General features: G+C 36.2%; 4 protein-coding genes and 1 long non-coding RNA gene across 5 annotated transcripts in view; 1 reads left to right on the top strand and 4 right to left on the bottom strand.

The window, feature by feature from the left end:
* The window catches only part of LOC123762607 (uncharacterized), a 37,076-nt gene extending 12,285 nt beyond the window's left edge, over window positions 1–24,791 (bottom strand). Inside the window, exon 1 of the mRNA XM_069332410.1 lies at window positions 24,742–24,791. Coding sequence (XP_069188511.1) covers window positions 24,742–24,785 — 44 coding nt within the window. The 5' untranslated portion in view covers window positions 24,786–24,791. The remainder of the gene's footprint in view (window positions 1–24,741) is intronic.
* On the bottom strand, window positions 3,188–5,975 carry LOC123762609 (uncharacterized). The gene is made up of 4 exons (XM_045749221.2): window positions 5,822–5,975; window positions 4,415–4,550; window positions 3,795–3,914; window positions 3,188–3,560 (listed from the first exon to the last, which is right to left on the bottom strand). Exons 1-4 carry the CDS (start codon window positions 5,863–5,865, stop codon window positions 3,447–3,449), a joined length of 414 nt encoding a protein of 137 aa, XP_045605177.1. The 5' UTR covers window positions 5,866–5,975; the 3' UTR covers window positions 3,188–3,446.
* On the top strand, window positions 9,446–13,278 carry LOC123762611 (uncharacterized). The gene is made up of 4 exons (XM_045749222.2): window positions 9,446–9,604; window positions 10,576–10,714; window positions 12,586–12,705; window positions 12,941–13,278. The coding sequence occupies exons 1-4, from the start codon at window positions 9,561–9,563 to the stop codon at window positions 13,040–13,042; spliced, it is 405 nt and encodes a 134-aa protein (XP_045605178.2). The 5' UTR covers window positions 9,446–9,560; the 3' UTR covers window positions 13,043–13,278.
* Window positions 16,330–17,758, bottom strand: LOC123762824 (uncharacterized). Its single transcript, XM_045749585.2, has 4 exons — window positions 17,648–17,758; window positions 17,155–17,293; window positions 16,827–16,946; window positions 16,330–16,607 (listed from the first exon to the last, which is right to left on the bottom strand). The coding sequence occupies exons 1-4, from the start codon at window positions 17,689–17,691 to the stop codon at window positions 16,467–16,469; spliced, it is 444 nt and encodes a 147-aa protein (XP_045605541.2). The 5' UTR covers window positions 17,692–17,758; the 3' UTR covers window positions 16,330–16,466.
* LOC123762825 (uncharacterized) lies at window positions 21,136–24,335 on the bottom strand. Its single transcript, XR_011229755.1, has 3 exons — window positions 24,202–24,335; window positions 22,304–22,423; window positions 21,136–21,400 (listed from the first exon to the last, which is right to left on the bottom strand). It is a non-coding gene; the product is annotated as an uncharacterized lncRNA (long non-coding RNA).
* Window positions 24,792–25,112: the final 321 nt, after the last annotated feature.

The raw sequence follows: 25,112 nt of genomic DNA, 5'->3' as shown, positions 1-25,112 counted from the left end.
ATCGGGGAATTGCATAGTAGGCTGAGAAGTGCGTTCTGGCATATACATATATATATATATATATATATATATATATATATATATATATATATATATATATATATATATACATAAGGCCCGATTTGCCTAATAAGCCAAGTTTTCCTGAATTAATATATGTATGAGGTCAATTTTTTTTTATTGGAGTTAAAATTAACGTAGATATATGACCAAACCTAACCAACCTTACCTAACCTAACCTATCTTTATAGGTTAGGTTAGGTAGCCGAAAAAGTTAGGTTAGGTTAGGTTAAGTAGTCGAAAAAACATTAATTCATGAAAAATTAGCTTATTAGGCAAATCGTGCCTTGCATAGTAGGCTCAGAAGTGCGTTCTGGCTACTAGGTACGACATATATATATATCTATATATATATATCTATATATATATATATATATATATATATATATATATATATATATATATATATATATATATATATATATATATATATATATCTTTACATTTATATATTAGTATATTTTGGTAGCAGTCTTTCCTGTAGACATATATTATTAAATATGACCGAAAAGGTATGATTAGTAATTCTAACACGAATCTTCTCAATATTTTTTATGGTTTTCTTCACTGTCGGTGGTAATAAAAATAACAATTCTCCGAAATTCATTTTTTTAATTGTCTGTCGCCTGAACGCGTTTCGTAATTCGTATTACATTTTCAAAGACTTAATTTATACACACATTCTTCGTACTTATACTCTATTGGATGAGGTGATTTGGTACAAAATTTTTGGATAAGGTGACAAACACAAGACAGAACAGGAAACAATTGGTATAAATTGGATAAGTGAACCTATGAATTGAAGTAATTGCAGAAGGTCTATTGGCCCATACTTCGTCTTGCTGCTTCCATGTTGGTTCGGGGGTCTTGAAGTAGGTATAATATAGTTGCGCATTAATTGGCTGTTGATTACTGGTGTTGACTTTTTGATGTGTAGTGCCTCGCTGATGTCGAGCTGCCTGCTATCGCCATACCTATCGATGATTTCTGTGATGTTTGTTTAATATTTCTCTGGTGATGGTCAGGTTGTGAGAAGAGATTATGTTCCTTGGTGGCTCTCTGTTGCTTATGCATTGTTAGTCGCGTAGAAAGAGACGTTGTTGTCTTGCCTATATACTTAGTTCTTTGGGGCTTACGGTCCCCAAGTGGGCATTTAAAGCCATAGACGACGTTGGTTTCCTTCAAAGCGTTCTGCTTGATGTCTGGCGAGTTTTTCATAAGTAGATTTGCTTTTTTTTTTTTTTTTTGGTTTTATAATAAATTATCAACTGTATTTTCTGATTGTTGTCTGTAGGGATGACGTTCCTATCAACAATATCTTTCAGGACTCTTTCCTCCGTTTTATGAGCCGTCGAAAAGAAGTTCTGTAAAATAGTTTAATTGGGGGGTACAAGTGTTGTGTTGGTTGACTCTTCAGAAGCTGCATGGCGTTTTACCTTTCTTCTTATGATACCCACACCCACATACAGACTGGCTAAGTGACTCAACGGGTTGCTGACTCCTGACGTACCCTGTGCTTTCAGCTTGAAGTCTCCCAAGGAAATTGTCGACTTAATGCGCGGAGCACGGGTCACGGGGATAAGAGCCTCGTTGGATGTGGAGTCTCTATTTAACAACGTACCTATGGACGAGACAATAGGGATGATAGCAGACAGAGTGTATCTTGACATGCCAGAAAAATACTGAGGAAACTACTTCAAGCCTGCACTAAAGAGGCACCCTTCGTGAGCCCAGATGGGCACATGCCCATGCAAGTAGATGGGGTCGCCATGTGTTCTCCACTAGGTGTCCTGTTTGCGAACTTCAACATGAGCTCCATCGAACAGAAGTTCTTAGTTGACATGGGCTTGAAACCCGCCATATACTGCAGGTATGTTGATGACATTTTTACACAGGTACCTTATGCCAGATGTCTGCACCAGCTGAAGGAGGCATTTGAGCGGAATTTTGTGTTCAGTTTCACGTACGAGATGGAGAACAATGGGAACCTGCCCTTTCTGGATGTAACAGTCACGGAAAGGAGCGGAGGCTTCCATACTGCAGTCTACACCAAAGAAACAAACATAGGAATGTGCCTATTTTATATATATATATATATAATATATATATATATATATATATATATATATATATATATATATATATATATATATATATATATATATATATATATATATATATATATATATATATATATATATATATATATTCGTTTTGTGAGGAATGGTCAAATAACGTTCCAATTCGAGGAAACCCTGACTTTCCCACAAAGTAACTAGAAACATGTTTCAGTTAAATGAATTACATTTTCTCATGCTGGTTAATTTTTTCCATATGCAGTTTTTCGTTATTTTTTTTTATATTAAATCTTGTAATTAAGTGTTTAGTTTAAATATATTCTTTAATTAACTTTTTGGGACTTACATCTTGTAAGAGTAGGAAACCATACATGTTGTGGTGTTTTCTAGAAGCCATTCACTCTGGTATCTGATTAATATTTTTGTTTTAAATAATATTAGAATGATGATGACTATTCATTAAGGTGTGAGGTTGGTCTGTGACACTTGGCAACAACGACACCATTCTCCTTACTGAACAATGGCGCAAGAAATATACAAATATATATTCTTAACTTAAAGCGAATTCTTATAACTTGGTAAAAAATATGATTTTCAACCGGAAATTCATTATGAGAGTGTTACCATTTCACTTGGTTAAATAAATACTTATACCACAATTTCCTAATTATTTATAACTTTCAAAATAATAATATTACTAAAAGTAATAAAAAGTAAAATAATTTGTCACTCTTCTTGATGACTAACAGGATATAGCAAAAGTTTTAAGAAGATTAGAATGTATCGAGCCCGAGAATGTGACTTATTTTGTACCAGTTCATGTGTAGCGAAAATCAGGCTGAAGAGTTTTTGTATAAGGTATGATAAAGGAAATGGAACTTTATTGTTTGATATTCTAGATGACGACAATTATGGAAACATACGAAAATTCTGAATATTATACCGAATTGTTTAAAAACTTTTGAAATTTTAAAACTATTTGGAAAGATTAAAACAAAATAGATAATTTGAACGGGACGAACTTGAAGGTGGATGAAAGAAATAACTAGTACTTTGTAATCTTTAATAATTATTTGTTTTTAGTATGATGTAGATATCCATAGCTACTGATGCTACTGACTTAATTCATTAAAATGTTGCATTACACGCAAGTGGTTTAACAACACTATTGCAGTAGAAAGTCATACAACAATTGGTTGTGGATTTTTGAGAAATGTCACAAACACATTATCTACAAGCTGATGTTCAGTGCGTTGTCTCCGGTCGACTCTTTAGCTGTTAGGCTGACTTAAAACCGGGACGAGGAGATTATGGTGGAACATCACAAGAGTGGTAGGTACCAGCGGTACAACAGACTTGTGCTGTGCTCTGTTCTTCATCGAACTGCCAAGGACCATCGCAGATCCTGTAGTACAGGAACACCTGTTGACGGGAATTACTTAGTGAACATACGCAATAGAAAGAACATTTCTCATCTAAATTACATATTATTATCACAAACTGAAACACTCAATAACTATATTATATTCCACAACAAATATAAAACTGTTAATTGTTGTAATATTATTTTCGTCAGCTCTCATTTACGCAATGTCTCTTTATCCCTCTTTCTCTTTATATTTGTCTTAATTGTTCTCATAATTTCTCAGGACTTACTTCGTGAGGAGGAACGTCTTCTTGACCTTCACTGGCCAAGGTATCACACAAAGCCTGGCCGAGGGTCTCGCCGTTCTCAAGCACCGTGTCCAAGTCTCCGTTATTTGTTATTGTGGCCCACTGTAAATCCGCACAAAATCATTATTTCCCTCTTCGAAAACACATATATATATGTATTTGAGGTGTCAATAATAAGGTTTTTGGTGTCAATAAACTCCTTGTTTCATAATCGCATCCAAAGAAGATGGACACTTTAATTGTGTGTCATAATTCGAATTATTTGATGAATGAGTGTGAATGACTCTCAGGAAATGACAGAAAATATAACAACATAGAATCAGCTGATTAGGAAAGTATTTGAACTTTTTTATTTCAATAACTAAGATGCACTTTAAACTTGGTTGAACGAAGCATTGAGTACTGCTTTGGATGCAAGTGCATTCAATTTTATATATAATGTGTATATATATATAGGAATTAATTTAATTATATTGGGTCTTCAGATCGGAAATTCTAATCTCTGCACGAGGTAAAACATGTATATATTTAGCAACTGTCTAATAACAAAATATATATTATGACCCTGACAAATCAGTTTAAGTGTATTTAAAGAGTCGTACCTCCTCATCACAGGTAGAGCTGCAGCTCTCCACATCCTCACAGCTCTGCACTTGTATGGGGTCGAAGGGATATACCTCCAGCTCTCCATTACGGCCGTTGACGAAGGCACCACAGTCGCACTCTTGCGCCTGGGCCCTAGAGTTGCAAAACCAGGTTATATGTATCTTACTCTATTAAATATCCCCATAGTTGGTCGGATAAAACTCTATAATGCTTTGTTGATTAATAATGTTACTTATATGAGAATGTTGTGCGTCATTCAGTTTTATGTTTGTTTTTTCCGTGAAGTACATTCGATTTTCAAAATAAGCAAAATGCTGTATCCCATAACTAAAGCTATCGCGATAAAAAACAGCAACCTGTTTTGTTGTTTAAGATTCGCTACTTGAAACAAAAAGTTCCAATTTAGCACGGGCTATGTTGAGCCCGTGAAAAAAACAGCAACCGCTAATCAGCTTATTAGATCAGTTGTTATTTTCTGACGTCTGGTTAAGAACCAGACGCCAACAAGTACTGGAGTCAGTTACATAACCTTCGCTTAATGGAAATACGTAAGTTTGTAGTCAAATGTAACATTCTAATGTTATCTGGGACAATATCGTTAATTGTCTTCACGTGAAGATAACGAGAGAAAAATGTAGTAAAGCATAGAGTGGAGAATGGATGAATGAAATATTTACTAAAATACCTACTACTTTACGTTAAAAATTGATAAAAAAAAACTTTAGCAGACAATTACAAAGATGAGATTACAGCGCAGATTTAGAATCTGATATGAAAAAATTGTATTTAAACATAATATAAGATTCGTAGTAAAATTGCTTTTGTAAAAATTACATAACTAATTTAAAATGAATTCTTTAACCCCTGTGCCCCCCCCCCCAAAAAAAAAAACACAATATAAATGGAATACACAAAAATAGATATGTGAATATGTATACATAATATACACATATATATTTAAAAATATAGCAAATGGTAAATGGTAATAAAAACCAAATACTACAAATAATGTTTCAAATTCAAATAGTTCATATACATAATTACGAAAGCGGTCGTGATCATATATAATATTATATTCGATAAAAATAAGAGCAGTTCAAGCATTTAAATCAGAAAAAAAACTCAGCATCTGAAGCATTAATCAGTAAAAATCTCATCAACTGCAGCATTGAACTCAGTTAAATTTTCCAGCTGAAACTTCTAATACGGAAAGAATCAACGTCGCCCCATCAATCAAATCTTCGACAGAGTAAACAGTATATGATATAAAATAAAAATCATGACCATCGACATAAAACAATCGATTAATGCACTTAACCATTACAGAATTAAGTAATGCATTTTAATTGTCAAAATAATGTACTGATATATCTATTTTAAATGAAATTTAGTTTCAGTGTTACCATGAGAAGGCGGTGAAGAAGAGGAGGATCAGAAGGAACTTCATCTTGCTGGCAGGAGCTGTGTGAGGAGCAGCCTCCAGCAGGCAGCTTTATACTGCCTTCAGACCCTCCCCAGGAGGAGTGCAATGTCCCCAGGTGAGGCAGCCACCTGCCCGCTCCCAGCAACAACTGGCGTTTCTTCAACTGTAACAAAAATGTATTCATGTTGATTACATATTAAAACACATATATAAGTTTTTAAATATGTACTAAAGCTAATGACCTTTTATCAGTCATTTATGTAACTCTTATAGCAGTACTGTTATATGTCTTAATATATAATGTTTAGCTTTAAGAGAACTGATTTACAAGTTACTAGATCGGGTACCGGCGGGGCTCGGGTTTACCCAAAATATAGCACAATATAGTTGTTGGGAACCCAGGTCGACGAGGTGCTTAAGTCGGCCAAACACGTGTGTTAGTACGTATCATGTGTATCAGTATGTTTCCCGTGTCCGGTATGTATTACGTTCCTTACAAAGTATCACTTATGTGTAAGTATCACCTCTTTATATGTATCACGTTTGTCAGTGTGTTTTGTGTCAGAATGAGTCACATGTACGTATATATCATGCATCAGTTTGTAGCACGTATCATTACGTATCACACAGTGTCAGTATGTATCACATAATAAATATGTATAATTTTTGTCAGAACGTATTTGTCAAATATGTATCATATTTCAATATGTTCCACGTGTCAGGATGTATCACGTGTTAGTATGAATTACGGGTCAGTAGGTGTCCCGTACGTCAAAATGCATCACGTGTGTCAGTATGTATCATGTGTCAACATGCATCATGTCAGTACGTATCAGGAATATTACTGTTTCTTTTGTGTCGGCATGAATCATATGACATTACATATCCTTGGAAAGCATGTTTCTCTATATCTCACATATTAATATGTATCATTAGTCAGTATCATGAGTCCGTATCCCGCACGTGTTATTTTTATCACATGTGTCAGTATGCATTTCTTAGGTCAATATGTATCACGTTTCAGTATCACGTGTCAGTATGTAGCACGCGTTTGTATACATCACTGCCAGTGAGCAGGCCTCCCTCACACGTTCTGGACGCTTGTTTGTTAAGTAAGTAACCATCTGCTTACTTTGTCAGATGACAACTTCCAAGCCTCAGCTTGGAAGGGAGAGGAGGGAGTATGGTGGTAGAGGACCCCGGTGTTGATCACTTTATAAATACATCTCTTACATTTGTGGGCAAACTGAAATAGTTATTTTATTTTAACATTTTGCGGACATCAGTGAATATTATTTTACTGTATGGTATCACAAAAAATAGTGTTTTGAATCATTTTTTTAGAATATTTTAAAGGTCGAGTCTCTCTAAGAGTCATCATCAGGTTCATAATGTTCCATATGGCACTGTGCCATCTTTTACTTGTTTGATTAGTACTAACCCATACCCAGCCTAATTGGGCATGTAACCCACATCAATCAGTAGGCATGTGAAGATATAGACAACGTTAGTCTCTCTTACAGCGCTTTTCTTGGTGTCTGGAGAGTTTTTCATTAGCAATACCGCAAACTTGCTTATGAAAAACTTCCCAGACACCAAGAAATGCGCCTTAAGAGAGACTAACGTCGTCTATACCTTCACATGCCCACTTAGGGACTGTCAGCCCAAACGATCTATATATATAGGCAAACCAACAACGTGTCTCTCTGGGCAATTAACAATACATAAACAACATAGTTCTATCAAGGAACATGTGGTCTTGCACACAAGACCAGATCATCACTATAGACATCTTGACAAGCAACACTGAAATAATCGACATATAAAACGACAGCAGGAGATTGGACATCAGCGAGGCCCTGCATATTCAGAATTCCAGACCAGCAATCAACAACCAGCTAACACGTAATTACGTTCTACCCACTTCAAGACTCAGGGCCAACGCAGACACGGCATCCAATGACCCTATTAATACCCCCTGATCCTTTTATTCACTGATCCCCCTTGATCATATATTCATTGATATTTTTAATTCCCCTTCTTATGGCATTCATCCTCCTCCTCACCTAAAGATTATATAATCCGATGTTCAACAAGGGAAAATTATCTTTGAATATGTAAGGTGTACCTTGTGAAATGCATCCCCAGGCGTCAGAATATAGGAAAGAGTAAAAATGAACTTTGGAGAGTTATTTTTTCAACTTCCCTTGAACGTGAAGAAAAACGTAAGAAATATTTAGAAGATTCGTGTTAGAACCATAAATCTTACCCTTTCGGTCATATTCAACTATGATATATTAACTATCAACTATCAACATATTCAATTTCATATTCAAAAAATTATTAAACCCTTTAATAATATATATATATATATATATATATATATATATATATATATATATATATATATATATATATATATATATATATGTATATATTTATATATATATATATATTTATATATATATATATATATATATATATATATATATATATATATATAATTATATATATATATATATATATATATATATATATATATATATATATATTTATATATATATATATATATATATATATATATTTATATATATATATATATATATATATTTATATATATATATATATATATATATATATATATATATATATATATATATATATATATATTTATATATACATATATATATATATATATATATATATATATATATATATATATATATATATATATATATATATATATGCGAACAAGCCTGAATGGCTTTATATATATATATATATATATATATATATATATATATATATATATATATATATATATATATATTTATATATATATATTGAGAAAATTCGTGTTAGAATTATTAATCTTACTTTTTCGGTCATATTTAATAATATATGTCTACAGGAAAGACTGCTACCAAAATATACTAATATATATGTGCATATATAATGTTTTATTTTAATTATCAATGTTCAAAAATATTCTTCCTATTTTCATGGATATATTATTATTAATGAACTTGAAATTTAAAACATTAGGATAAGTAGACATGCACAGCTTTTTATTATGACATTTTCCAATTGATGTATTAAACGGTTTGAGGAGAAAGGGTCACATAATCACGATGTAGGATCAGAAAATGGACTGTAATATTTTTTAATCATAGTCATCTTTATTTTGCCAATTTATACAGTACATCGAGTTACTGGTTTGTTGAATATATTCTGTATATAATGAATGTAAGATTAAGTAAACTTTATGTGAATTACTGCTTTTAGCTATACAAGGAATGTCAATATTTGTTTCCCTAATAAAACTTTTAGTTATGGTTGATGTAATATATTAAATATTCATTTTATTATTTCACGCTTATTGTATGTTGAAAATAATATTAATATTATTCCCACTATAATTATATATGAATAATATTATGCAGTAAAATCCTGTTACCAGGAAATGATACCAGTATCAGGACGTCTGGACGTAATTGCATGACATAGACTATGTATTATATTTTATTTGTAATTTGTAATCTTTATGGTTTGGAAACCGATAAAGTACGATTTTTCATATGATAAAAGAACGTCTGTGTTGCTGGGAGCGGGCAGGTGGCTGTCCGACCTGGGGACCTTGCACTCCTGCTGGGGAGGGTCTGAAAGCAGTATAAAGCTGCCTGCTGGACGCTGCTCCTCACACAGCTTCTGCCAGCAAGATGAAGTGCCTCCTGATCCTCCTCTCCCTCGCCGCCCTCACATGGTAACATTCTGCTCCTAAATGTTATTTATATTTTATGCTCTATATAGACTATTTGTCTGCTGCATGTGAAAAATGGTATAATGTATTGAAAAAAATATTCAGCAATAATTTAGAAATGACGAAATGTAATTATTAATAATCTGTCTTTTTTTAAACAAGTAGAATCCCTTTGATTTTATTATTTTAAATTATACATTCAAGAAGCAACACTATAATACTTTAATATCAGAAAGATATGGAAAAAAATTACCGTAATTTTCTCTCATTTTGGTATATGCTTGTTAATTTGCCTCAAAACCTACATACACATAATAATGAATAACATTATGAGTATTTATGCAATCTTAAAGCATCAACAAAAAATTATATTATATGTCTTTAATTTCAAACTCGTTATCTGTATTTATATTTTCCTTTTCATCATCATTATAATGTCTACACCATCATATCACTGCACTAAACATTATTCGTCACTAAACAATATATACCAACAGGCGCCTCTGTCATAATTCATCAACAGTTTAAACATCATCGTTTACTAGCTAATTTACATAAAATCACACTCAAAAAACATTAGACACATAAAAACAACCTTTGTCAAAAGGAAATACCTCCGTACAACATAGAAGCCGAGTATGTATATCTTCCCAATGTATGCAAAAACTTGTCTGTATTTATTAAAATGATAATATACATCTATGAACACTTTCTTAATTAATTAATAAAATCTTGATTCTGCCTACGTTATTGAGAGGTTAGAAATTACAGGAATATTTACATTAGTTCAAATTGGTAAATTACTTATTATTCCAGTTTAACGAAATTCATACTTTTATTAAATTGACTATATTAATTAATGCATGAATTATTATTAAGTTTATAGTTATATGAAGACAATCGGGTCCCCAGGCAACTCAAGCTCGTTAGGAAATGTTATCATGGATTATGAGGCTTCTGGGTAACTATTGCAGGGCTCAGGGGCCGCCACAGTGCCAGTGTGGTGCCTTTGTCAATGAAGATATCGGAGAGATCGAGGTGTTTCCCTTCCCGCCCATAGACGTGGAGGGCTGTGAAGATACAGCCGATTGCAGCTCAACTTGTGATGATGAGGTAATAATAAATTGGTCCTTGAGTGGTAGGGAACTAATTATGATTCTGTCAAACACTCTAACACACACACACACACACACACACAAACACACACACACAAACACATAAACACACACACACACACACACACACACACACACACACACACACACACACACACACACACACACACACACACACACACACACACACACACACACACACACACACACACACACACACACACACACACACACACACACACACACACACACACACACACACACACACAAACACACACACACACACACACACACACACACACACACACACACACACACACACACACACACACACACACACACACACACACACACACACACACACACACAAACACACACACACACACACACACACACACACACACACACACACACACACACACACACACACACACACACACACACAAACAGTTGATTGAGAGTTGAGAAGCGGGACCAAAGAGCCAGAGCTCAACCTCCGTATGCACAACTAGGTGAGTACACACACACACACACACACACGCACAATCATACACACTCACTGACATACACACAGAAGGAGCCTCGTAGCTGACCGGACAACGTTCGGATGCCGTCTTAAGGGCCCGGGTTCAACTTACGGCCGAGGTAGGAACAAATGGGCAGAGTTTCCTTCACCTGATGTGCCTCTTCACCTAGCAGTAAATAGGTACCTGGCAGTTAGACAGCTGCTACAGAATGCATTGTACTCACCTAGTTGTGCTTGCAGGGGGTTGAGATTCTGTTCTTTGTTCCCACCTCTCAACTGTTAATCTGGTGTACAGATTTCTGATTCTATTAGGCTCTATCAGATCTACATTTGAATCTGTGCATGGAGTCTGCCTCCACCACATCACTGCCTAATGCAGTCTATTTGTTAACTCCTCTGACAATTTTTATTTTTCTAATATCCCTATGGCACATCTGGGTACTCAGTTTCCACCTGTGTCCCCTTTGTGTTAAATTTATTATCTTTATCTACCCTATCAATTTCTTTGAGAATCTAGTATGTAATGATCATATCTCCTCTAACATTTCTTTTTTACAGAGAAGTGAGGTTTAGCTCCCGTAGTCTCTCCTCGTAGATCATATACCTCAGTTCGAGTAGTAATCTTGTGGCATACCACTGAACCATCTAAAATATAATCTTGTACATGACGAGATGCGGAATCCATGCTGGAGATGCATACTTTAGGATTGGTTGGACATATGTGGTATACAAGGCTCTGAATGATTCCTTCCACAAGTTTGTAAAGGCCGTTCTTAAGTTGGGCAACCTGACATTTACCGCTGATGACATCCACATGATGTGAGTAGCAGGGGACAGGTCGGGCGTAATATCATCCCTATGGTCTTTCTCACTCTCGTGTGTGTGTTTCAAAGTATAGTAATAGATATTGTGCATATAATAACAAAATGAAGTAGATATAATAGATAGAAATAAAGTCGTGAGTCAGTACATAAGACAACCGACGGTTAGAAAGGCTAAGTCCAAGAACTAACTTCTCAATTCTGCTAACACTAATAGTTAATACTCACATTCACACATGGTGAAGGAGTGGGAAGGGGGGGGGGAGAAGTTGAGGAAAAGGAAGGAGAGAGTGGAAGAGCTTTCGAAAAATCGAGAAAGATAAAGAGCGTGAGCGTGAGAGAATAGGAGATTGGAAGGAATGGGTGAGAGTGGAAAAGGGCGCGGCGGATTTTTGGGAAGGAGATTAGTGGAGAGAAAAAGAGAAGGAGGTTGAGAAGGTGAGAGGTGAGAAGAAAGAACACTTGGACGATCCGGTAAATTTACATGAAAATGCAATTACAGTTTTTGTTTTAATTTTTCAGTGGGCTTCAATAACTAACAACGGCGACTTGGACACTGTGCTTCAAAACGGAGAGACGGTCGGACAACACATATGCAACGCCCTGGCCCGTCAGGGACATGAGGATTTCGGGCCTGGTGAAGTGAGTCTTTGTTGATTAAATACGTTGAAGAGTAAAAGTAAAGACAACGAATAAAAATAGGGCGTTTACCTTACTTAATAAATGAGACAATGAAAATTTCATATTTATTATGAATTATAGATTTGACATTTGCTATGAAATATAAAAGTGTTGGGGGGATGCGAGGGCGGTGATTATTTCATAGGGAAGAGCTTCATTTATTGTTCGGTAATCTTTCTGCAATTCTGTTCAACAGGTGTACCTGTACTACAAGCTTTGTCAAGGCCCATGGGAGTACGACAGTGAGCAGAGTACACTGGAAGTGTGTTGTGCAGGTGGTGAATACCAACCCTGTTAAAAACACCACCAACTCCTCCTCCCGTTGTCAAATCTATCTAATAGCTCATGTGATGAACTAACCGACTGCTTGCTGATAACGTCGTCTGCTTCGTCTGTTCTTCACTTAAAGTTCTTAAAGTTTTGTAAACAACGAATGTTTAACCCTGCACAAAATTTTTTCCATGAAATCAACATGCACCTCCCGTGTTGTATCATGAAGTAAAAGTATTACTCATAAATAAAGGTTCCATAATACGAGTTGTTTCTTACATCCAAATGCAATTTCTTCCAAATGCAAATTATCTATGCTATGTAGTATGCGGCCGCCCAGCATGGAGCCCCTACCTTGTCTAGCACAAGGCGAAGCTAGAAAAAATCAGAGGTACACCACAAGGCTAGTCCCAGAACTAAGAGGCATGATTTACGAGGACAGGCTTCGTGAAATGCACCTCACGACACTGGAAGACAAGAGCAAGGGGAGACATGATCATTACCTACAAAATTTTCTGAGGAATTTAGAGGGTAGATAGAGATAAACTGTTTAACACGGGTGATATGCGAACAAGGGCACACAGGTTGAAGCTGAGTACCCAAATGAGCCACAGAGACGTTAGAAAGAACGTTTTCAGTGTCAGAATAGTTAACAGATGGAATGCATTAGACAGTGATGTGGTGGAGGCAGACTCCATACACAGTTTCAAATGTAGATATGACAGAGCCCAGTAGGCTCAAGAATTTTTAAACCCGTTGATTGACAGTTTAGGGGCGGGACCAAAGAGCCAGAGCTCAACATTCGAAAGCACAACTAAGTGAGTACATCTAGGTGAGCACACACACACAAACACGCGTCCATCTTTCAAGAGTGAAATAGAGAGAAAGATCTGGGGGATGATAATCCATCGAACCTGTTCCCAGAAGCTCACAAGTCAAAGGATATCTTCAGCGGTGTATCCTAGATTAGCCAACATAAAAACTGCATTCAGAAACAAGCATAAGGAATCATTCAGAACTTTGTATACCACATATGTCAGGCCAATCCTAAATTATGCATTTCCATCTTGGAGTCCATACCTAGTAAAATACAATAAAAAGTTAGAAAAGTTTCAGAGGTATGCCTACCATACTAGCTTAGTGGTTCGCTATGGTGAATACATATGTACATGGGTATATACAATGTGCGTATTTAGTGTAATAACAGCAAGAGGAGTATGTTGGGAGGAGCCATTATGGTGAGGGAGGTGGTGTCGTACCGTAGCGTCGTCTGCTGACTGCTGTGTGATTTGTCATGCAGTGTATGGTGGCCACTGTGCTGTTTGAACACAATACCAGCTTAGTTATATAGTTATGGTGAATATAACATGTAGATAGGTATACATATCGTATGTAAATAGTGTAATAAAAACAATAACAAAATGGTGGGAGGAGGAATGTTGGGGAGTAAGATGTTGGAGGAGTGAGAGAGGGCTGGCTGGGTGTCGCAGTTCACACTCGCGAAGTTCTGAGTTTGTTGATGGTGAATGTATATTGTGAGTGATAGTGTATGGTGAGTAAATACGCAAATATATATAAATGAACGTGAAACATTGGATAAATGAGCAATATATGTGGACACATATGTGATGCATGTAACACAGTGTCTTGGGACAGTACGGATGTTCTAATGCCATAATATTGTGTACTTGTTCATTAATCATAGGATTGGCAAGAAAAACTAAACAAATGTATTAGGAAATGTACGCAAAAAATTAACAAAAAATAATTTGTAGCTGTGGCGCGACTGGCTCCGGGAGTCCACGTCTCGGCCGACCACCAAATCCTGACGTCACACGCCAATTTCCGGACCCCATTGCGGCTAAAGTAAGTACAGTTTTGATTTTGTTTTCATATCTTTGATCAAGGAAATGTATTTAACATTTTCAAACGCAAAACAAAATTTGCCCAGAATTCATTTCCTACACACAAGGAGTGGGGGGGGGGGGGGGTGCCAAATATGAAGCTGGGGCAGCACAGTTGCAAGAGAACCAACATTCCAGGAGGCCTGGATCTTTTCCACTAAATGGGTGAATGTCAACAGACTGGGCGTTTGTCAACCGTTACAGTGCTCGAGTTAGGACCCGCTGCATTTGAGGAGCTTGGATCAATCACGGCTCACTGGCCGTTGGAGTCTAGTCGCACTTGGACAAGGCGAACATCTGCAAGCACGTTTACGCTGGTATTGACAACTGCTGCAGAGTTGAGTGCTGGCAATATGCAGTCGATGAGAGAGGTTCACCACATGCAGGACCACGTGCCTATACTAATATACAATTAATATATATATATTAATTAATTAATATAACCTATATTAATTGAAAATAACGCACTATAACGGCCTAATATAGCAAGGTTATTAACATGAAGCAATGATTTTGCTGTATGTAATAATAATTTTGCGTTCACAATATATTTTTTCTAAAGGTGTATTTTTCAAGCAGTCAGCAACGGCAGATCTTAACCTTTACATTCATTTTGATCAACTAACGCATTTGGTGAGGTAGCACATATGTTCATGAATAGAATAAATAGAACTAAACTTGGATTAAACTAAACATGAATGGAACTTCAGGGATGGAACTAAGGGCCTGTGTTTACAAAAAAAATGAAGTGACATAACATAATATAGCGAATGAAACTGGTCAATGTTCCTAAAATCAAATGGCAAAAGCTAATCTTATTATTGACTATCAAATGTGCTAGTTGCTCATAGACTTCAGATCGGAACACAATTGGGGTGTAATGTAGCATGAAGTAAAGGCTGGTGTGATTAAATGTTGGGTTAGGTTTACCAACCACTCGATGGTTATTAACGCTACTACAGCATCTTACTGACCAACAGCAGAGTATACTTTAGTACTGAACATATTCCAGGATTAAAGGAAACTCTGAGTTTATACAAAGATAAATGACATACATCTCTGCGAATCCATACCTTTGAGTAATGACTGAAAGGGTCATTATGGAGCGATTGTGCATGTGGATGTAAGAAACAACTCGTATTATGTATTATTTATTAATTGGGAAGTCTCATTTCTGCTTGACGAAATACGGGCTTTTTCCATTGTATTTTAACACAATAGATAGATTATTTTATTGAGGAACATAATTCACTACAGAACTTAAATATTTGCACAGTATTAAGGTGAAGCTTGTTAGTAACGTCACGAACGATCATATCTTACTATGTACATTCGATGGTTACATATCTTGGTTATCAATTAACTATCTTGGGAAAGGCGTAGATGTTTTCTTGGACGTAGACAACTCCGGCGATGGTGAATGTTAGCTTCACGGGAGGCAAGTTTAAATTTCCTTTTTACTAAATGAACATAATCAACCTTGACTATGCAACAGACGAAGCAGACCACATTATCAGTAAGCAGATATTTTGTGCGTCACGTCAACTGTTAGAGAGACTTGATAACGGGAGGACGAGTTGGTGGGTTATTACAGGCGTGGTACTGACCACCGGTACAACAGATTTCCAGTGTACTCTGCTCATCATCGTACTGCCAAGGGCCATCACACACCTTGTAGTACAGGAACACCTGTTTGAAGAAAATAGTTGAATGATTATCTCACAATTAATGCAACACTTCTACTCTTCAGGAAAGTTATTATCACTCAGGAATCTTCCATACAACTATATTTCTTTAACAAATCTAGTTATACCTTCGTTGCCTCAGTTTTTATCAAACATTGTTTACTATTTTTGTCGTTTTGTCTTTACATTGCTTCCTTAAGATATTTTCCCAACGAAGACTTACTTCACCAGGTCCGTAGTTCTCATGTCCCTCACGAGCCAAGGCGTTGCATATGTGTTGTCCGACTGTCTCTCCGTTATCAAGCACAGTGTCCAAGTCGCCGTTGTTGGTTATTGAAGCCCACTGGAAACAACCAGGAATTTGATGTTTTTTTCACATGAAATTTTGTATGTATATATATATATATATATATATATATATATATATATATATATATATATATATATATATATATATTATTTAAAACTTTGTGTGTTTGCCAAAAAATATAATACATCTCATTCCTCATGTGAAATATCCCATTTTCGTAAAGAGAGAGAGAGACTCATACCTCATCATCGCAAGTTGAGCTGCAGGTCTCTGAATCTTCACAGCTCTCCAAGTCTATGGGCTGGAAGGGAAACACCTCGATCTCTCCGATGCGATCATTGACAAAGGCACCACACTGGCACTGGGACTGCCCCTGAGCACTGCAGGAACAATACGAGAGATGCTTTGTTATTTATAGTAACATTTGCTATGAGGCTTGAGATGACTGATAATCCGAATTTCCTTATAAAAGTATAATAACGAATTGAAATATTTATATTTTGTAATCAACAAATTATCCAATATTTCTTAGTTATAGTTTAAAATAATCGCCAGCGTGATTTTATTATCACTAATTGAAAGAGGTTTAATAATACTAATTATATTTCATAGTTCCTCGGTTATTGATGCGTATCTTTTCAGTACATCATCAAAAACATCTTTTCCCATGTACAGCAAGATATTAATCCGAAAAAACTTCCAAATATAAATTACATGGTGGAGGAGGATGTTACCTGGTGAGGGCGGCGAGGGAGAGGAGGATCAGAAGGCACTTCATCTTGCTGGCAGAAGCTGTGTGAGGAGCAGCCTCCAGCAGGCAGCTTTATACTGCCTTGAGACCCTCCCCAGGAGGAGTGCAATGTTCCCAGGTGGGGCAACCACCTGCCCGCTCCCAGCAACGATTGACGAGTTTCTCTCTGAAAAAAAAGTTGATCATTTTGGATCTTAAAATTAAACACTTAACATATATTTTTGTATTTTTTCAATTTTCGTTGAAGCTTTTGACTTTTTATTAGTATCCCACCAGCTCCTCATAGGGGGATTTCAATCGGGGAAGGATTGACTGGGAGAACAAGGAACCGCATTGAGGAGAGGAAAGATGGAGACCTAAACGGCTAGAGATAGTAACTAAAAACTTGATAATGATAATCCACCTAACCTGTTACCAGAAGCTCACAAGTCAAAGGATATCTTCAGCGGTGTATCCTAGATTAGCCAACATAAAAACTGCATTCAGAAACAAGTATAAGGAATCATTCAGAACTTTGTATACCACATATGCCAGACCAATCCTAAATTATTCAGCTCCTGCTTGGAGTCCAATCCTAATAAAATACAATTCAAAGTTTGAAAAGTTTCAGAGGTATGCAACCAGACTTCGGCTCTTTGGTCCCACCACTTGACAATCAACTGGTTTACAGATTTCTTAGGCTATTCGGCTCTATCATATCTGCATTTGAAACTGTGTTTGGGGTTTGCCTCCACCACATCACTGCGTAATGCATTCCATTTGTTAACTACTCTGACACTGAAAAAATTTATTTTAATGTCTCTGTGGATCATTTGGGTACTATGTTTCCACCTGTGTCCCCTTGTTCGTGTTCCACCTGTGCTAAATAGTTTGTCGTGATCCACCCTATCAACTCCACTGCAAATTTTGTATGTGGTGATCACGTCTCCCTTTACTCTTCTGCCTTCCTGGGAGGTGAGATTTAGCTCCCGTAGCCTTTCCTCGTAAATCATACCTCTCAATTCTGGGACTATTGAGGTGATAAATATCTGAATCTTCTCTAACTTTTTCTTATATTTAACTAGGTATGGACTCCAGGCTGAAGCTGAAAAAACCTGTGTGTGTACTCACTTAATTTTGCTTACAGGGGTTGAGCTTTGGCCCTTTGGTCCCGCCTCTCAATCGTCAATCTACTAGTGTACAAATCATATCTACATATGAAAATCTGTGTGGATTCAGCCTTCTCCACATTTCTTCCTAGTGCATTCAGTTTACTAACTACTCTGATACTGAAAAAGTTAGTTCTAATGTCTCTGTGGCTCATTTGGGTTCTCAGCTTCCACCTGTGTCCCCTTGTGCGTGTACCACCCGTTATCTTGCGATGATTTCGGGGCTTTTTTAGTGTCCCCGCGGCCCGGTCCTCGACCAGGCCTCCACCCCCAGGAAGCAGCCCGTGACAGCTGACTAACACCCAGGTACCTATTTTACTGCTAGGTTACAGGGGCATAGGGTGAAAGAAACTCTGCCCATTGTTTCTCGCCGGCGCCTGGGATCGAACCCAGGACCACAGGTTATATAACCGTGATAAATAATCCATCCATGTCTACCCCTGTCAATTCCACTGACAATTTTGTATGTGGTGATCATGTTTCCCCGAGCTTTGCGGTCTTCCGTCGACGTGAGATACAGTTCAAGCAGCCTTTCCTCGTAACTCATGCCTATAAGTTCTGAGACTTTTCTAGTGGCATACCTCTGAACTTTTTTTAGCTTCATCTTGTGCTTGACAAGGTACAAGATCCATTCTGGGCCTGCGTACTCAAGGATTTTCCTTGCATATGAGGTACACAAGATTCTTAAATATTCCTTACACAGGTTTATGAAGGCAGTTCTGATGTTAGCCAGCCTCGCATACGGCGCTGATGTTATTCGTTTGATATGGGCTTCAGGAGACAGGTTTGGTGTGATATCAACTCCTAGATCTTTCTCTCTGTCCGTTTCATGAAGGACTTCATCTCCCGTTCGGTACCCAGTGTCTGGTCTCCAATTTCCTCCGCCAAGTTTCATTACCTAACATTTACTTGTGTTTAACTTTAGTAGCTATATGTTGGACCATTCCTTCAGTTTGTCTCGGTCATCTTGTAACCTCGTACTATCTTCCCACATAATGTAGCTTCATGATATAGCTACATAATGTAGCTACATTAGCTTACTTAACTACATTAAGTGGCTTCCTACATAATGTAGTCTCTTATTAATGTATGTGTGTGTGTGTGCGTGCTTGGCACAATTCTCTCCATATATATATGACATTAAGAGGAAATCTTCCATGGTATAAATAGCATGTTATTATCATTATAATAAATTTCGGTTCTACATGTTAAAGGTAACTAACTTATTATTATGGCCAATAAAAGCGAGTTTAGCAACATACTCCAATGTTTTTATGTGTAACAAAAATTTTACGTCCTAAATTGATTAATTCCAAATGTGTATTCTCCAAGCAGTTGTCAATGGCAGATTTTATTCTTTATATTCAACGTGATCAACTGATGCATATCCTAGTACATATCTTACTTAGAGAAAGTACATATCTTACTTAGTAGAGAAAGTACATATCCTACTTAGTAGAGAAAGTACATATCTTACTTAGTAGAGAAAGTACATATCCTACTTAGTAGAGAAAGTACATATCTTACTTAGTAGAGAAAGTACATATCTTAGTAGAGAAAGTATATAACTTCATGGATGGAACTAAAGTGTCAGTTATTATGCATTAGCTCAATACATTTTGATGTTTATCCAAATGAATGACATAGCACAGAATAGAGTATGCAACTGAGCAATGTTCCAAGAATAGACGGAAGAATGCCTAACTCTTATTAATTATTTGAGCATGAACTCTGCAAGTTGGTCTTTGACTCTTCAGATCCCCACCAAAATCTCTTTCAATGTTGCACGAAGAAAAAATTTGTTTTAGTTAATGTTGGGTTGAGGCCTACCATCTTCATGAGGGTTATTAACGCCGCCACAATAGCCTACTGACCTACTGCTAAGTATACTGTGGTCCTGATTAAAGAAACTCTTTAATCTGCATCCCGATAAATGGGGTACAGCTCTCGGTGTATATCACTGTGAGTTAAAGACTGAAAATGGGTCATCTGATATGGGAGGAACTTGCATGTGCTTGCAAGGAACAACTGTTGTTATGTAATCTTTATTCACTGGTAACCCTCTCTTTTGCTTGTTAAAATATGGGCAATTACAATGATATTTTATCATCAAAGTTAAATTATTTAACACCATAATTCAGTCTACAACATTAAATATTTGTACAGAATAAAGATGAAGCTTGTTAGCAGCGTCACGAACGATGGTATCTTACTATGTACATTCGATGGTCACACAACTTAGTTATCAATTAACTTCTTAGGAGAAACGTTCAGGGTGTCTTGGACGTAGACAACTCCTGTCATGGTTAGTGTGGCATAACGGGAGACGATTCTGCTCGGAATTAAAGTTTTGTTGAATATTAAATGAACATAATATACCTTGACTATGCAACTAACGAAGCAGACTCATTCTCAGCAAGTAAATGTTTTGTGTGTCACGTCAGCTGTTAGAGAGACTTGACAACGAGAGGACGAGGTGGTGGGTTATCACAGGCGTGGTACTGACCACCGGTACAACATATATTCAATCTGCTCTCCTCATCATCGTACTGCCATGATCCTTCGCAGAGCCTGTAGTACAGGAGCACCTGTTAAAGATAAATGTAGAATGATTATCACATATTAAATGAACAACTTAACAACTTCCCTTCCTGAGGAAAGTTATTATCACCCAGGAATCTTGGGTGATAATTGTTAATTTCAATACCTCTACATTTGATATATATATATATATATATAAATATATATATATATATATATATATATATATATATATATATATATATATATATATATATACATATATATATATATATATATATATATATATATATATATATATATATATATATATATATATATATTATATATATATATACAATATATATATATTTAATATATATATATATTAATATATTTTATATTATATATTATATTAATATATATATATATATTAATATATTTATATATATATATAATATATATATATATATATATATATATATATATATTTGTATATATATATATACAAAGAACTCGTTCACCTGTGAACAGACTCGAACCTTAGAAAGCGAGGATGTTTGCGCACCCTGACATAACCAGTACCCTAACTCTACACCACGCAGATCGTTAGAAGAGGTTGAAAGCCGGGACTATATCCGCGACAGAATTCAACTTCCCGACGACACTAGTCATGGCTATGAGATCAGAGTTAATTTTCATCGACCATTCACATTACCAGAGAGAACACGAGCCTCATATATGCACACGGTAAACTTGCTTAAACTCACAAGTCAAATGTACAAAGAACTCTTTCTTCACAGGACCGTATTTACCGTATTGAAAAATTTGACTTTTCAATACCTCTATATTTCATAACAAATATTGTTACACCATCGATGCCTCTCATTTATCACTGTTTAATCATTTGTTTTTGTTTTGTATTTACACTCCAGTTTTTACTTTAAGATATTTTCCCAACGAAGACTTACTTCACCAGGTCCGTAGTTCTCATGTCCCTCACGAGCCAAGACGTTGCATATGTGTTGTCCGACCGTCTCTCCGTCATCAAGCACTGTGTCCAAGTCGCCGTTGTTGGTTACTGAGGACCACTGTAAACACCCAAGAACTTTATTGTTTTTTATATACAAAATTGTATAATATATTTCCTAAAGGATGTGATGATCAAACCACACATCAGATAATGGAGAAAGAACGGCGTTTCGGTCCGTCCTCCTACCAAACACACACCGAAACTACGACGTTGGTACAACGTTCGAACAAGTTTTAACACCTCCTAACCAGTTATAACAACCATTATAGCAAGTTGTAACAACGTATTAATACGTCATAAACACGTTAAGCCAAGATGTAACAACTTTATTACAAGTTGTAACAAGCGGAAAACAGAAAGAGTTTCGGTTTGTGTTTCCAAGGCTGGACCATTATCTACTCGTGAAATAGAAGAAAAGAAAGATACGGGGGGAAAAAAATAAGAAAAAGAGAGTGAGACTAGGAGCAGGTAAGAGAAGAAGGAATGAGGAATGAGTAAGAAAAGATAAGAATAAGGTGAAAGGCAGGAATAGGATGCAAGGTAAAAATGTGATGAATGTTTGAATGAGATGAAGATAAGAATGGGATGAGATAAGAATAAGAGAAGTTAAGAAAAAAATAGGGGTAAGAAAGACGGGTAGGCCTAAGTCACATATCTATTCATCTATGATAAATCTATCTATCTGTAACATATCTATATATTTATCTATCTATCTATCTATCTATCTATCTATCTATCTATCTATCTATCTATCTATCTATCTATCTATCTATCTATCTATCTATCTATATGTCTATCTATCTATCTATCTATCTATCCATCTATCCATCCATCTCTCCATTTATTGTTTCCTCTATCCATCTATCTTTCTTTGTCTCCGTCTAGTAATCTATTTATCTCCGTGTCAATCCAACTATCTCTTCATGTATCCCTCCATCTATCAATCTATATGTATCCGTCAATTCACACATCGTATCCATTCCTCTATCCATCTGTCCACCAATCAGTCTACCAGTCCATCTTTTGCTCAATCAATCCATCTATTCATTCCTCTATTTTTCTATCTATGTATCTAGCCATGAATCAATCCTTATAATAATCCATCAATCCATCTATGTCTGCCTTTCTCTGTCCCCTCTCTGTCTGTATTGCTACCATTCTTGTCTTTGTCTCTCCCTGTCTATCTCTCTCCCTCTGTCTCTGTCTCCCTCTGTCTCTGTCTCCCTCTGTCTCTGTCTCTCGTAGAAAAAATAAACATTTCCACCTATTACTGTGTGGTGATCGCCGGTTGCAGGAACTTAACAGTGCAAAAGTTTTGATATAACAGTTACCCGATTTTCGTTGAGACGCAGGAAGGACCAGAGAAACCTTAAAAGCTGAGGGAGAATCGTCTGGTTTATGTGACTACTGACAAGTTGTGCATAGCAGGACATTTCTGTTAATTTCATCGAGATGAGAAAATACTGGCGTGTGTATATATTATTATAAGAAAACGTCATTTTTGTTTTTTTTTAGAAATGTTTCTTTTAAACTAAATTATGTTTCATCACAAAAAAAATTGAGTGGCTCGGAATGTGCCCATAGCACGCTGTTCCCTATTAAGTTTGGTGACCCTAATCAGCCTATGATTATTCCGTCTTCCAGACTATTCCCTCTATCCATATGGATGAGGCTAGTCCCAAGCGTCTGACCTACAACTTCGGACAAGCAGACAGACATTCTCTTTTATAGGTATTGAGACATAAGTGAGTGTGTGTTTGTGTGTTAGACAGAAGCCTAATGAATCTCCTTCCTCGTATGAAAGCAATCTATTTACGTAAAGAGAAAGACTCATACCTCATAATCGCAAGTGGAGCTGCAGGTCTCTGCATCTTCACAGCCCTCCACTTCTATGGGTGGGAAGGAAAGTACCTCGATCTCTTCAATTTGATCATTGACAAAGATGCCACACTGGCACTGTGGCGGCCCCTGAGAACTGCAATAACATCACAAGAGTAGATCTATATTCTCCATGGTAGAATCTTGTAGATTCAAGTTAGATTCCAATTAGGTAGAATCTATCCGTCATGAGATGCCTAACAAACGGAATTTCCTTACAAAGCGGAATAAATAAAATGGAAATAGTTTGCTTCTGTTATAAACAAATTACAGCAATTTTTCTGGAAATTGTAATTCGATATAATATAGCCAACAAGATTTTTACCCACATGAATTGTTAGAGATGGAATAATACTAATTACATTTCGTCATTGCTCAGTTACTGATGTGTATATTTTCATTACATAATAAATTGTTAAACATATTTCTCATGTACATCAATATAATATTCAGAATAAAACATCTTAAGCTAAATGACATAGAGTAGTGGAGTGTTACCATGTGAGGGCGGCGAGGGCGAGTAGGACCAGGAGGCACTTCATCTTGCTGGCAGAAGCTGTATGAGGAGCAGCGTCCAGCAGGCAGCTTTGTACTGCCTTGAGACCCTCCCCAGCAGGAGTGCAAGGTCCCCAGGTGAGGCAGTCACCTGCCTGCTCCCAGCATCGACCGACGTTCTACTCCTATGAAAAACTAATTGTATTTTGAATTTAGGTCTTGTAAAACTAAGAAATTCAAATTTCTTTTGAATTAAGGAATATTCGATGAAACTTTGGACCTTTGACCATTTACATTAATTTTGAATAGAATTGTTTTATATATCTTAACATATATGGCTTTATTTAACATCATTGATTTAAAAATTGCTACAA

This window comes from Procambarus clarkii, chromosome 27, assembly GCF_040958095.1.
Source record: "Procambarus clarkii isolate CNS0578487 chromosome 27, FALCON_Pclarkii_2.0, whole genome shotgun sequence".
NCBI lineage: Eukaryota > Metazoa > Arthropoda > Malacostraca > Decapoda > Cambaridae > Procambarus > Procambarus clarkii.
Note: the sequence above shows the minus strand (reverse complement) of the source record. Positions and strands in the feature narration are given on the sequence as shown.